The 16,792-nt window shown below is 26.6% G+C and overlaps 1 protein-coding gene across 1 annotated transcript in view; it reads right to left on the reverse strand.

Moving 5' to 3' along the window:
• Positions 1–5,083: 5,083 nt before the first annotated feature.
• LOC107446822 (DNA polymerase delta catalytic subunit) overlaps positions 5,084–16,792 on the reverse strand; it is an 87,323-nt gene continuing 75,614 nt past the window's right edge. Inside the window, 5 exon segments of the mRNA XM_087157383.1 lie at positions 5,084–6,584; positions 10,144–10,241; positions 14,076–14,131; positions 14,505–14,615; positions 15,590–15,822. Of these exon segments, the coding sequence (XP_087013509.1) occupies positions 6,482–6,584; positions 10,144–10,241; positions 14,076–14,131; positions 14,505–14,615; positions 15,590–15,822 (601 nt within the window). The 3' untranslated portion in view covers positions 5,084–6,481.

Genomic DNA, 16,792 nt, shown 5'->3' on the forward strand with positions numbered 1-16,792 from the left:
TAGGCCTAGAGAGAACGAAATTTTTGAGGGGGCACGTGTTCTTTTTTTTTTTACTCATTACATATTTATATATAGGAGCTAATAACTAGTAAATTGGCAAGAATAAAAACTTTTGTGGAGATTACGGATTCTGTAATGAATTCAGGGCATATTGCGAAACCATGGCAAGCCTACATTTTTGTTTTATTTCCTAAAATTAAAATTTTGGCAAAGTTTCTCATTTATAACCATTTATTGTAAAAGCTTAAGATTAATGTACTGTGCGCAAATGAGGACTACTTATTTAATGATCTTCACTATCCAGGACTCAATCTTGTTATTTTTTTGCGAAGGTGACCTCAAAATGCTAAATAATTAGTGCAGGCGATAATGTAAGCTACGAAATCAGACACAAAATCGTACTTTCGAAGAATAAACATAGCTTTTCTTTTTCAAATGGGTTCGGATATGGCTCCGGAATGGGCTCCCCAAATATGCGGAGGTTAGCCGCAATTTGGAAATTTTGACTTCAATAATAAGGTCAAAAGAAAGGTCTAAAAGTTTGGATCCCTTATTCATAATTTTAATATCTGCTTATTTCGTTGTATCTCGAAAACTTTTTAAACAAATTTTTAAAAAAAATGCGCACACAACTATAAAATTCGTTTATCCAAAGATAATTCAATGCAAAAAAATAACTTTTACTAAATGATTTACTATTATTTTATTTAGTAATAGTCGAAAAAAGTTTGAATTGTAATGTATAAAATTTTTACATAATTTTAAAGAATATAATAAATACATGGCAAAATAAGAATTTTTGAGAAAAATCGGCAAATTTTAAAAAAGTCATTAAAATTCAATTTCTTAGGAACTATTTTGCTGATATCGTTCAAATTTTTTTCCTTATTTATTTACATATTTTAAAATGGAGTAGAAAATTATGTACCTTACAATTCAAAATATTTTTAGTATTGTTAAATAAAGGAATAAAAAATAATAAATACCAACTAAAAGTTGTTTTTTGCATGGAATTATCTTTAAACGGATTTTTTTATTATGTGCGTAAAATTTCCAATTCGCATTAAAAGTTATTAAGATAAGGCAAAATATGCAAAAAGTAAAATGAGGATTAAAGGGTCCAAAGTTTTTTACCTATGTTCTGTTGGTTGGTAGGGCACTGGACTAATGTCCAAGAGAGGATGTGGGCTTGATCCCCGCCGGCCGAAGACTCCGCGAGTAGTAAATGGTGACTGGTGCACGTTAAATCTGTGGAGTGACAAAGTCCTCCACGTTCCCATAACGAATCAATACTTCTAAGGGGTACTGATCTAGGAGTTTCCTTGTCTTCTCGATTGAGTTTCAAAATTGCAAGGCTACGGAGTTGAACATTAGTAGTCGTAAACCCAAAATTGGGTCAGCTGTTTAACGACGGTTATAAAAAAAACTATTGGGGCCATATTTCCCCGACCAGAAATTCGAATCCATCGAGAGAAAAAAAAAAGGTATGTGTTTTTGTGTCTGATTTCATAACTTAAAAAATTGTCTGCACTAATTAATCAGCATATTAGCTGTCACGTCTTAAACGCGTGGAGATCTGATCATTAATAAAAAGGATGGTCCGTTATTATTATCCACCTGTTATTTATTTATTATTTGCGTACTCTTCAATTGTATTTACAGGAATGGAAAAATAAAAGTTCGATGTTCTAAGTTAATTGTAAAAATTTTTTTGTTGTATTGATTTTTTTAAAACTTTTCATTCCTATATTTCTCTAATATATAATATTTACTTAAGTAAATGTTAGGAAATTATTTTTATGGGATTTATATTTCATTTTAATTTTTAAACAAGAAGTTGTGATTGAAAAATAATACAAAACCTGATGCAACTTAGTCACAATATATATATATATTTTTTAATAAAAGAGTAGCGTTAATAGTCTAGGCTTGCAATTAGTAACACAATCGCTTTACCACTGTTCCCAAAATGCGATAATTTTTTTTATAGATTTAATTCGTTTCTTTGAACTATTAAACGGTAGATTATCAGAAAATAAGATCCATCATAAAGTGCTTTATTTATTATTTAACAGTGTAATTACTTGATATGAAATTGCCTTAAAATTTAAAAGAATAACATTTTTAACCATTTGCAATAATGCGCCACTTTTTAATATTTTTTTGCATTTAGTTCAACCCGTTATTTCAAGTCCGTCAGTAGGTTTTTAAAAACTAAGAGAAAATTAAATAAAATAGTATAGAGCACATTCTATTGAAACCTGCCGAAAATTGACACATTACATTTAAAATTAATCAGTAATGTAAAAAGGGATATTTCGTATAAAATAGAACTTATTGGTTAAACATTATACGAATTATAAACTTAAGTATTATATAAAATTTTGCCTAAAAATTTATATTTAAAACAAATACGTATAAAAATTTTCGAAACAAACTGACTTGGAATGACAAACTGACTTAAGTTCCAAACAAACTTGTTCAATGCCATAAAACAAAAATAACTTTAAGCGATACTTTTGACAGTTACAAAAAAATAAACAAGATCTCTTAAAATTAATTCACAATGTTAATCGAAAACAATTGTAATTATAAACTACATTAAAGCTTATCAATTTCAACATCAAAATCATTAACTAATGATAGAAATAATTTTTTTAAAAAATTATTAAATGGTATTTAAGATAACACTTAAGCCAAAAAGTAATAAATAGAAAATTATTTCGTTAAATTATGAAACTAACTAAAGTTATTAACTTTTCATTAAATTAAAAATAGTTTTTTAGTGTTTTCTTTTAAAGTAATAATTTTCAAAAAAAATTCTGAAAATTAATGAGGGGGCACATGTACCCCTCCCCCCAACGCTATGCCTATGCACATGGGGTCAAAGAAGAGAGAGAACTAGTGCTGGGGTGTTTGCGAATTAATATCGCGATATATCGTCAGAAAATATCGAAAATTCACAATGCAATTAAAATAATATATATATATATTTCTATTATATTTGACAATGTTTTCATTACCCAAAGGATGATAAAAATGAAAATTTTTTCCCCTAAAACACTTTTATTAATCATAATTTAGTAAATGGCTGGGTATTTAAAAAATTTAACCATATATCAACTAAGAGGGAAAAAAGAGTTCCATATACATTGATAAATTATTAGCATTAAATGATAATTTCTCCTTGTTATTTATGATTAATGATCTGAATAAAATAGAAAAAAAATATTACATATTTTAAAAAAAAAGAAAAAAGAATACTATTTAATAATGATATTTTAATGACGTGAGATCTACACATACTAAAATTTTCATCAATAATTTTTCCCTTTTCATCAGCCGGTATTCCAAAGTATTTCCGAATTTTACTTTTAGCAAAATATTTGGCCACTAACTGGTGGTATAGTGGGCTTTTTATCCCATCTTTTTAATTTGTTTCTAAAAGACAAACACCATAGATTAAAAGAAAGGCTGCTGAATGCAGCAGAATCAATGAGGAGTAGTAAAGCTCATGGATCACCAAAGCGGCGAGTTCACGAAGAACAAATAGTTAGTTGCCTCACAAGGCTATAATAAAAATAAAAAAAAACGTAAAATATAAGTAAGAGTCAAACAATTAGTTGTTAAATTTAGCAACATTACCAACTACAAATTTCATTTATAAGAGAAAAAAATAAATAAATAACAAACAGAAAATTATTGACACAAAAATAGGATTTATTTATCCATTCTTGTATCATTCAAAATAGCAGCATAAAAACTTATGTATGAAAATAAATATTTCACAACAGAAATTAGTGAATCATAATTGCCCAAAAAATAAAATACTTTTTGAAACTAAAAGATCTTATTATATAGTTAGATTTCAGTAAAAAATTCTTGATCAATTTCTTTAAAAATAGATGAAATATTTTAATATTAGTAAATTAAAAAATGATAATGACAACATTGAAAAGTGTGCCAATGTAATGATGCCAAAAAGTGAGCTTCATTAAAAAATAGTCTTACATTCTGGTTTTTTTCCTTATATACATTTTACATAAACTCTAAATGCATGGACAATGATATAGTATCACAGTTTATTTTCAATAAATATATTTTATAAAGGGTTATAGAAATAAAGAAAAACTATTTAATAAAAAGAAAGTGAGACAAATGATTTATATTCAAATGATTAAAAAAACAATACCTAATAAAAGTAAAGTTTTATGTAAAATATACTTATAAAAACTCCAAAAAAGGATCAAAAGTTTTTGCTAAATAAAACTCAAGTAGCTTATTTGAATAATTTTAATTCAAGCATACAATTGATTGAATAACTTTAAGTTAAGCATACAATTAAATGAAATTGCAAATTATGATATTTTTCAAGACTGAAACTGGACATGATATATTTTGAACTCTATCAACAGGTGTTAACATATTAATTTAGCTGATATAATTTTGAAGAAAAAAAACCCCTCCAAAACTGAAAAACATTTACAAAATTACGTAAAATTTTTACAACACTAAACAGAATAACAAATAATCAAAAAATTTAATTTAAATTGTGATTGAAAATTCTAATAAGCATCTTTTCTTTTAAACATTTAGTAAGATGGACAAAAACAATTTAGTTTAACGCATGCGGAGTTGCCTCTATAGTCAACTTTGAGAAATAGTGTGTAGGTAATAAAATATTACACAGTGTTACACATTACATAATATATTATACAGAAGTAAAATAAGGTGTCATAAAAAATAATTACAAAACAAAATAAGCTGGTGTTTAAATAAAATTTCATATTGGAATTTTTTTTTTAAAAGTGAATTTGTTTCAACTAGATTTGAAAACAAATAAGAAAAAATTTATTAAAAATAACTTTTTGGGAAGATGAGTCTAGCTGAAATGCTGAGATAAATTTATTTGAACTTTATTGATAATACTGTTTAAGAGCATTATTTTAAAGAATTAAAGTTGTAACTATGAAAGATAATAAACAATATTTAACTAATAATTTTGGTCTAATAATTTTTGATTATATTTTTGAGGGAAAAAAATGGGGCAAATGAAAACAATAAGTAACCAACAGAAAGAAACTAAATTAAAATATGCTTTATTTCTTCAATCTTCACATTATTTAAAATAGTAGCATAAAAATTCTTACTTGAAAATAAAACTTTTATAACAAAAATTAGTAAACTATAAATCACAGAAAAGTTAATTATATTATCTATTTTAAACAAAAAGATCTTTAATAAGTAATCTTTAAGTAAACATTTGTTAAAGAACTTAATTTCTTTAAAAAATAGATAAAATGTTTCATTAGTAAAGTAAAAAATCATAACAATAACTTTGAACAGAGACCCAATGTAATAATGTCATATAACAGAGAAAAAAAAAAAAGAAGACAAAATAGACTAATATTTATGTTACATGCCTTACAAAATCTCAGATGCATGGATAATCAGTAACAATTATTAGATAGTATCACAGTTTAGTTTCAATAGACATCCTTATTAAGAAGTTACAAGAAGAAAAAAAATTTAACACTAAAAAAATTTGAAGACAAATGATTTATATAAGCTAGTAAAATAAACATTTTTAAATATGCAATGAAATTTAAGCTTTATTAAGAAAATAATTATATGAAACCTAAATGGGTAGAAATTTTTTACTAAAAGCAACTCAAGTGAATTAACTGAATACTTTTTATTCAAGCATACAATCTCATTAAACAGAATTTTTTAAAAAAACCCCTAAAAGCAAGTTATTTTTTCCAGACAAAAACTGAATATTATGCACTTTGAAGATCTTCAAGTTGTTCAGTTCAAGTAATTCAGTTTGTTAACACATTAATGAGCATTATAACTATATACAAGTGCTAACAAATCAAGTTAACTAATGGGATATAAATTTAACTTTTTTAAAGGCACAATATAAGCAATTATTATACAGGAACCATCATATCAATAGAAGTTCAAAACATTTTGAGCACCGAGGAATATAGGTTTAACACAAGTTTTATAAAAAATCTTAATTAAAATAATAAACAGTTAAGAATTGACAAATTCAACGAAAAATAAAACACACTCAGAACAAATATTATATTTTCAATGAACACTAAACATCATAAATGCAAAACAAATCTTTTAATTTAAAAAATTAAATACAATTTTTACATTTGCAATTAGAAGAAAGCAAAGTAAGTGGAACTTAAATTTTTTAAATTTACACGAAATATACATTAGTTACAGCTTGAAACAATTGAATCAGCTGAATTTTAATCAGCTGATTTTAATTTTTAAAACTTACAGCAATAAAAAACAACACTAGACTGAACATCGTATTTTTTTACTTTATTGGCCAAGTGTTTTATAAATTAAGGAAAAATAAGCTATTTATTTAAAATTTGAAACAAGAGATGACATGAAAAAGTTTTTGTATTTATAAAAAAAGAAAAAGAAAAGTAGCACAGCTAAAAAGGAAGGAACAAGTCTACCAGTCAAGTGTGGAATGACCAAATCTCTCAATGATTTTTTCTTGATCGGTCAGATCCTTCCTCGCTTTGATCCGCATATAAAATATAGGACAATCTCGGCTATAACAACAACAAAAAAACAAAAAAAAAACCATTTCAAAATCATTTTATTCGAAACTAATGCTTTATTGTTTTGTTTTGGGTAAAATTAACCTAACTTTGAAAAAAAAATGCTTTTCTCTTTTCTGTATTAACATAACAACTTGTGTACATTAAATTATATCATTGTTTTTGCTTGATGGAGGTGTTTAATTAGTCATTAATTGCCTTGATTCTTCAAATACAATTCTTTCCTCGCTTGGTCTGTTAATTGATGGAATACCTACCTTTAAATGCGTAAAGTACAGCGTTGCTTCTCATATCTGTAAAAAAAATCCCTGTTTTCCCTGTACACATTATACATAATATATTAAGAGGAAAAACGCTATAACTGTGCTCTAGTGAACTATAGTAGGATAAAGATGCCAGTTTTAGCAGCAGGAAAAACTTGGAAAAATAAGAAAACAGCTCAACATAAAACAATGTTATAATAAATGAAATAATATAGCTGAACTATTATCTCTAAATATCCTACAGATAGGGCTTTGAGAGGTACTGATTTTTAAAAAGAGAAAAATAAGAAATAAAATTCCCAGTTTGTCAGGGAAATTTTATAATTCCCTGATATTTAGCTTAATTTTCCTGTATTTTTTTGGTATTTCCTATTCTCAATTCTCCCTGTGGAGTGGCAACCCTGAGTAATTAAGTAGATAAAGAGGTAAAGAATTTATCCTCGGCTTAATATCATAGAACATTTGCATATTTTTTTCTTTTTGTTTCCCTCCCGTTATCGATATACTAGCTTTTAAAACAGCAGATTTATTTCATTTCACGTAAACTCCCATAATTTATAAAGATTTAGAATGTTTTTAACTTTAATTTCCAGAGTATAATGTATTTATAACGTATGAATAATGTATTTATAAAATGAAAACTTTATGTCATTACAATTATGTTATTCATATTATGTTATCTGTGCAAGATAGAATTAATATTGTAATACGAATGAAATAGGGAGAAAGCTTGTAAAAGAATATAAATCAATTATATTAATATCAACAATCAGTGAAGTCAAAAAAGAAGTAGTGCTATCTGTCTGGGGAAAGTGAATTGTGAAATGATATATCCATAGTTATACCAATTTAAAAAAAACAAACGACTTATTAAATTGCTGTTAAAAATAAAAAATAACGTAAAGACAACTGTTTTTTTCTATCTTTTTCAAATTAAATAACAAGTTTTATTTAAATACTGGAACATACTTAGAATAGTTCAGATTGTACATCTAGTTCTAAATTCGGACTTCTGATATTTAAAAAAAAGACTGTTTTGTTCAAATTTGATTTTTTTGTTGTTGCAGGGATGACATTAGTCCAAGAATGAATATATATATATAGATCCAAAAATTGTACAAAAAAAGCGAAATTTTTAAACTTGTAAACCATGTGATTTTAAATCCTGATGATAAATTTTAAAATTGTATGAATCACATGCATGATTTTAAATTGAGAGAATATGAATCCCAATATGAGGTTTCTAAATCACGTGAATATGAAACTCTATATCGAATATGAAAAATGTGAAAATACAAATTATGATGCGTAATTTTTAGATCACGTAAATACGAATCACGGTGCATAATTTTTAAAGCGCACGAATACAAATCCCAATGTCTAATTTTTAAAGAATGTATAATACGAAAATCGATGTTTGATATTAGAAAAACAACAAAAACTAATCACGACATTGTACTTTAAGCTTGAGTGAATACGAATCGTTACATAGGGTTTTAAAAGGGCTTAAATACAAATCGCAATATTAGATTTTTAAATCTCGTAAATCAGAATCACATTGTACGATATTTAAATCGCCCGAATAAGAATCACAATGTTCAACTTTTAAATCAGGCAAATACGAAAATTTATGTTTCATAATAAAATTGCGATTCTAAAAATGTATCAATGCAAAACGTGTTACTGGATTTTTAAATCTCGTAAATAAGAATCATAATGTACGATATTTAAATAGTGTAAATAAGAATCGCAACTTTTAAATTAGGCAAATACGAAAATCGATGATTGACGTTAAAATCGTGTGAATAAGAATCGAGATATTTGAAGAGCATGGACTAGGGATTTCTAAAAGGCTTGGTTGTATTGCTTTTGTTTAGACATAATCAATAAAAATCTACAAGACTAATTGAATGAGCAAATAAATATTTTCACCGCAAAATCTACCGCTTTTTTTTTTATCATTGCTTTAACGCCAGAAAATAGGAAGCAGCGACATCAGAATTACGAAAAATACGAGCTATGGAACAGACAGATAAAAAACGGAAAATCTTTTTTTCTGTGCGTAAAATCGGAGAAAATAGCTAAAATAAGTAAAAATGCAGAAGGGTTAGCAGCTAGAACGCAGTTTGAATTTTCTGTTTATCTTTGAAAATCGTAAATAAATATAATTATTTTATTTCACGACTGAATTTTCAAAAAAAGAGGGATATTTATATAAAATAAAAACCTGAAACTTTTAGAGAATCGGAGTTTTTGATAAAAAGGCTGAAATTCGAGTGACAAAAGCGAAAATCCGCTGAAAAATCTCATCCCTGTAATAAAGGTCAACCAGTTTTATCCCAAGGGAATGATTTTTAGAGAAACTTCACAGAGAGGAATGAGGACTTTAATACTTTCGCTCGGCGGAAAATTCCTCATAAAACATTTTAACTTGTGCAAAAAAAAAATTTCTGCAGAAATTAGAGGGAAAAATCTGAAAAAAAAAAAGCAGAAATCCGCGGATGAATCACATCCCTGTTTTTGGTAATAGTTTCTCAAAAAGTAGTTACAAATAGTTCATGCAGCTTACATTTTTAAAATAATCTATAGCATTATATTTTTAAAAAAATGTACAATTTTTAGAGTTCAATAATTGAAAATAGATTAAAAAGTGTAAAATCCAAATATTAATATGATTCAAAGTAGGTCTGGTTCCAATTACTTTGGATAATTTAGTTAGGTTTATTACACGCATTACTTCCATATTTTGTAAGAAATATTTCATATATAATATATATTTAATATATAATATAATCAATTGCATGTATTTTAGATTTAAATGTTAGTAGAACCTTTTGCGCTGCGAGTACTTAATGCTTTTTGAACTAACATAAACAATAAATTTAAACTACGTTGTATAATCACCTGATCAAAAACATCATTTGCTTCGTGTCAATAAGAAATAACAATCAACATAAAATGGGCATCTGTTTTTGAGCACTTGTAAACGTTATTTCCTATTCATATATTTTTTAATCAGGTAATATCTTACCAGTTTCTTTGGATTATTTATTTAAAAATTGTACAATATTTTTAATATAATTTCTAAACCTAGTTAAACAACGTGGTTATAAATTATTAAAATATAAGAATTTTAAGTTTTAGAGTGATAATGTCATTAAATAGGTGCCTGGAGTGCAAAAAGTTAAAACAAGACAATTGTACAAAATAAGATTTCATAGTGTCGTGGGAATGAAATTGATTGAAAATAAAGGAAATTTAAAATATTGATTTATTTTGTAACATACCTAGTGCACAATATTTCTTGATGCAGACTTCCCTGACACCTTTGGCATTCTGTCCACAGACGAGCAAATTTTTTCTCAAGATCTTGCAGATAATAAACCTGACAAGAAATATAAAAGCATAAAATATTTATAGTTATAAGTAGATATAAACATGCCAAACAAAAAAGGGAAGAAAAAAAATTAATTATGAAATATTGCTTTGTCTAATCTTAATGTGAAGTATTGCAATCGAAAAATTTGGTCAACATAAGCATAACTATTTATTTTTTGCATCTACTCTTTTATTGAATTTTAATTTAGAATTTATCAGTTTTTTACTCACAAAATAAGTTTGGATATTTTTATAGAAAATTAATAAAAAAAAATAAATATTTTCTTTACTTAGTTATGAAGAAATTTTTTTTCCAGCTTTACAACAGAATATTCATTATAGATAATCATCAAGATGAATCTAAACCTCTGATAAAACATAACGTCTTCAAAGGTTTTCTCAAATAAAGTTTCCCTCAGTCCAAAGATAGGTACTTAATTTACGTCGCACTAGAGCTGCACAATGGACTATTGGCAACTGTCTGGGAAACATTCCTGAGGATGATCTGAAGGCATGGCATCACAATTTTAATCCTATGCAGAGGGGATGGCTCACCTGCTTTGGTAGCCCGACGACATGTACGCGAAGTCAAGCACTTTACGGTAGAACAGTTTAACGAGGACTGATACTGCTCACTCTCGGTCCCTACGCAGGCGGATCAAAGTTATCACCCACCCACTTACTGACTGCAGCCAGCGATGCTTGATTTCTGTGTTCTACTGGGTCTTTATGATCAGTCCAATGCGGGACCCCAGTCCAAAGAATCTGACCAACTTTAATGTCTACATCAAATGCACACTTTTCTTGTTGTAGTGATCCATGATTTAATTTTGGGGATTTCTGAATCAAGAATTTTTTATAGGGTTCCCATCCCGAACTTTGGGGTCCAGGGTGTTCCTCTTAATATGGTGTTTTCACATTAACAAAACATTGCATGGAAATGGGTCATTTTTTAAAATTGGTTTTACCGATAAATAACTAAATATAAATAGATTATAAAAAAAGAAAAATGTTGTTTGCTATCCATTTATTGGTGGATAAAAGAAGCACCTAACTTAAAGAAATATAAGTTAAAGAAATATCTCCTTTTTAAATCAATTATTAAAAATAAAAAAATTTTTAATATTTTTTCACAAAAGTAAATAAATATATTGATTTATTAATTCACGTAAAGTAATAATTTTTCAAGTAAAATAAATTAATTCTATTACATTGGTCTACCAAAGTTGGAAAAAAAAAACATTTTTTTTGGTTTAAAACAGGTTTTTTTTTGTTAACTTAAAACAAAAAACTAAATACATTAAGCTCTAAATTAAAAATAATTTACCATTATAAAGTATTTCACAGAAATTTTTTTAATAATTGATTCATATTTTGATAAAGAATGCAAACAAAAATATTCAATTTTGCTCAAAAATATGTGAACATGATGAAAAAATAATAATTAAAGATCTTGAATATTTTTAACTTTACTTAACAAGTAAAGTAAAACCTAAACGTCTTTTTTTTTAATAGTGCAAGTTAGTTTATCTCTTTCATTGCTTTTCTTTAGCAGTATACAATTTGTAGTATCAATATCAACCAATTGTTTTAAAATAAACATAGTTTTTTATTTTTTAAATCAATAACAAATTTCAATATAAATGAGCGTGAGACATTCAAGGCAAGATAGTCAATTTTTTCAACTAAAAAACATTAGAATTCACAGAATGATAAAAAGAATTTTTTATTTTATTTTTTTAAAAGAGATTTATTTATTTTAAAAAAAGGCTGCATAAATATATAAAATAAAGGTATGTCTTAGTACTAACGGTAGAAAAAATTAAACACTTTTCTATAATTCATTTGAACATGATGGAGCTATTTTAATTTAACAATATTTAAAAATTACAATAATTAATATAAAGATACTGCATATATACAATACAAATTTATTTACCTTGGTGACAGAAAAAAATACTAAATTAAATTGAAAAAATAAAATTTAAAAAACACCTCATTCCTATTCATACTTTCAACTGTAGCAAATATAAGGTGTTTAACAGGTAGATAAAAAAAAAATTGAGAAACCTGAGCACTTTCAATAATTGCATTATTTATCTAGTTCTTCTAAACCTTTTCTACATAAACACTTATGTTTTTTGAAGTAATACCATAGCTGCCAACCCCTACTTATAAAAATGCAGAAGATTTCTACTGCATGCTAATAAACTTATAAAAAAAAGTAGATTTCAATTATTTATTATTTCATAAATCCATTATAATATAATGAGCATAAAAAAGGATAAACAGACCTTTTTTTAAAAACAAGAAAAGAAAAAGATTTTTGACTCGCTACTTGATGGCAGAATAATATTCATTTATTAATTCCTCATTACTTGGAAAAGTATAATATTTTAAGTATCATATAAACATTATTTAGTTTAATTACAACACAACATTTAATCTATAGTATGCAATATTATATAAACTTATAAGAATTAATGCAAAACAAATTACATAATTAAAAAAATTAATTTTGCAAAGATGTTTTAGTAGCACTTTTTGCATTAATCAAAGAGAATGTCCAGACTGTTCAACATGTTTAATACACCATTTGCATTTTAACCCCAATACAACCATCTTTAACAGTAAATGCTAAACCACATCTTCATATTTTTTCAATTAATTAATCAAAAAATATCCCCCCTAATGGTTGAAGTTTCGAGTCAGAGTCATTTGTCTCATCAATTGCACTAGAAAATGCGACGTTTTTCAATTTCATTGTGATCATTCAATTTCATTTTTTGAAGTTCATGGGCCATCTCATTTACTATAGCAGCACTCTAAATTCTGTCATAACTATAATTCTTAGAATCGGGAAACATCTTTTTAAAAAGTTTTCCAGCATGATCTACTAAAAATGCTGTGAGGAGACATTCAGCATTTGTCTCTTTTATAATGGCTTCCTCATTAATACTCCTTCGAAAAAAAGAAACTATCTTCGCTGTTGAACCAAAAAATTCTTTGTTCTTCTGGTGTTTTGTTGATTTTAAGTGTCTGACTATATCAGCCTTAGTGCCAGGCACGATACTAAAGTCATTTTTTAAGCACGTCACAATGTACATCATTACTCCAAGGTTCTATCTAGAAATAAATGGAAACTCAAGAGAATAAGTCTCCTTAAATAACTTGTTTGTATTGTTTTCTTTCAGCCATAATAATTAAAAATTAACAAGATTAACCGAATGAGCAAATAAATATTTCAATTCATTTTTACACGTGCCACTTTCTTTCAAGCATTGGCAAACATTAAGTTACATGATAATGGGGAGCTCTTCGAAGAAGAAGCCTAATTTATTTCCTTATTGGTAGATGAGAGGAGAAATCCATTACGTCATGCCTTAAAGGAAGGATCACAGTAAAAGGGCCATTACAAGAGCAGCACGGTGTCTGAATCAAAGAAACTACGAGTTAGCAGGCGGGTAAAAAATGGATAAAATAAGCTTTTGCAAAATGTAGAATTGTTGGCAGTTATATAATACTGATTCCCATTATCAATTAAACTCAAAATTGCAAAAAGCATCTTTTTTCATTTTGCTAAACTGGAAGAATTTAGATAAATAGTAGAAACTTCAATTATATGAAATTTTTTTTTTAAAAAAAAAAAAGATTTTTTTGTTTTTTCTTTAAAGAAAAAAACTTTTTGTTTAAACCACACTGGTTTAAACTGCGAACCAACTTGATTTAATCCAACTCTCCCTACATTAAATAATTTGGTCTCTATCCATAATGATCATCACATAACACTTCCACTAAATAATTTTTTTTATGGGTACAAATTAAATCATTCTATATTTACCTCAGTTTGATATATTTCACTTTCTTTACACTTACAATGTTCACAAACTGAATCATCTAAAACAAAAACAAGTTGGTATTAGTTGATCACTACATCAAAAAAGTAGAATTTTAATAGTTGATTCATAAACCAATTCAGAATGAAAAATAATACGAAAATAGTAAAGAAAATATATAAAAGCAAAATTATTAGACCCATGTACTGCAGAGCATGTTGGTATCAATCATAAAAAACAAAATTGACATCTAAATGAAAGATACGAGCATCCAAACAATTTTATCACTCAACAACTAGATCACTAAAATAAAAAACGAAGAAAAAAAACTAAACTATAATGTTTTGAAAAAAAAAAGTCTCCATTATTTCATAATTTAAAAAGTCAGACTTTTGTCCTTTCAATCAGTAAGTTTGCTGCAAAATATTATTTACCTGCTTTTAAAACTGATCGACAGCCAAGGCAGGTACTTTTCTTCTGCGTAAAAGCTGACAAAGCTCCGATTTTGGATGTAACTATAGTTTTTGTACGTGTATGGTCACCACCTATAATTGAAAAATGTTTTTATACATATTGTACAAACATATAGGAATAGATATATTCAATGACTAACATACACATAAAAAGGGTGCGTAGCCAGATTTTTTTCAACATAAAATAAGCACCTTTAACGCACTCAAAAAAATATTAATAATCACTTTCCAAAAAAAAAAAAGAAAATTAATTAATTAGGATCTGTTCAGTAATAAAAATTATTTTTTTCTATCGTTAAAATTTCTTAATTTATTTATAAACATAAAATCTATAAAATTCAAAAACATTACATAATCAAGATAAAATAACTAGTTTCTGATAAATATTGCATAGAAAATTGTGAAAATCATGCATCTTTTGTAATTTACAATGAAAACCGACATGGCAAAGAAAAAAAAAACTCTTTTTAAAAGATAGAAAACTAAGCACTTTTTACAAACCCCGAATAAAAAAGCACCTTTAAAGGCTTTTAAAAAATGTAACTAAAAAAAAGTACCTTTAGGCACTTTTTAAAAACGCTACGCACCCTGATAAATTATAGAAAAAGAGTTTTCAGAATAATCAACAATCCTTTTAATAACAGATACTAACTCATATAATTAGTGTATCCCCTTTTGAGCTAATTGTTATTATATTATTTTGCTGATTTATTTACTTTCATATTTCACTAGTATATAAAAAATATAAATAAAAAATATTATAAACTAATAAAAAAATAGTAGTTCATTGTTAGTTTGCTAGTGAATAAACAAAAAAATAAAAGAGAGACAGGACATAATTTAATTTTAAAGAAATTTTGTGCAAGAAACAGAAAATAATACAACCTATTAGTTCTTTGAAATACACATTTAAGATTACAATAAATATTGTACAACACAAATGAAGGAAAAAAACGATAATACATTTATAAACCTTAAATTTGTCAGGAAAAAAGGAATCAACTCAAAATGAGAATAAAACAAAAATATTTATAAAAAACACTTACAGAGAAGAATAGATTCTGCTTTTTCGCCAAGCACTGGTTCAAATATTCGTAACAATGGTTTAGATATTTGGTTTTCTAAGTAATACTGCGTATCAATTGGAATGTTATTTTCTAACACATAAATTGGATCTTCAGATTTCAAATAAGCAGCCGTCTTTTTACTTGCAGCGATTATAACATAGGGTACTCTGTCTCCCAGATTTGGTGCACTTCCGGGATCACGCTTCTTCATTCTAGAAAAGGGGAAATAACAGTAAAAAACCATAAAGATAAATAAATATATAACATCGAAATAAATCATGTGGAAATCAACAGCAAAAACTGTCAAAAAAGCCGATCGAAATGCCGCATAGATTTCGGGCAAATCCAGCCTGTTAAAAAAAGTAATTATTGAAATGTGTAATTCCAATTTCTTAATAACATCGTATAAAAATATCGAGATTTAAAAAAAAATACGGATATCAGTAGCAATAACTGTGAAAAAGTTGATCGAAAAAATCATTGCATAAAAAAGCGACTCACGAATTGAATTTTGAGTGTCACAATAATAAAACATAAACAATACATCAATTTTAAAAAACGGAGAAAATTCGTAACAATAATCAGCTGATAAAACATCGAAACACCACACGAATTTAGAATGGTATTGATACAAATCAAGCGTATCAAAAAGTGATCATTCAAATGTGTGATTCAAATTTTGTGCATTTTAATATCGGAATTTCAAAAACCATGAGAAAATGAGTTGAACTAACTGTAAAAGAAAAAAAAGATTGAAACACAGATTCACGATGATGTCGAGCGTGCTGAAAAGTGATTACTGAAATGCACGATATGAAATTTCCATTTTGTAATATCACATTAAAAATTTATTTGATCAATTTGTAGCCAAATATAAAAGAAGGCAAATGCATTACATTGATTAAATAATTCTTCTGTTACAATTCGGAATTTGCAGCAAAATCGCTACTCATAAAAATGAAAAAAAAAAAAAAATCCCTTTTTTCTAGTCAACAATCTTTAAAATGGCTGCCATTTCAGAATTACTTTTTAGATTATCAATTTCATACTTTTGTGTTCGCCTCAGTAGTTCATTAATTCCAACTGAAGTAATGGATATTTTTTTTGTTGAACTTTCTTGAAGTTTATCTAAAGTTGCATTTTTCTCTAACAAATCTGCAGAAAATAAGTTGTCATCGTATT

Source organism: Parasteatoda tepidariorum, chromosome 1 (genome assembly GCF_982258835.1).
Source record: "Parasteatoda tepidariorum strain Cologne lab strain chromosome 1, Ptep-v5.0, whole genome shotgun sequence".
In the NCBI taxonomy this organism is placed as follows: domain Eukaryota; kingdom Metazoa; phylum Arthropoda; class Arachnida; order Araneae; family Theridiidae; genus Parasteatoda; species Parasteatoda tepidariorum.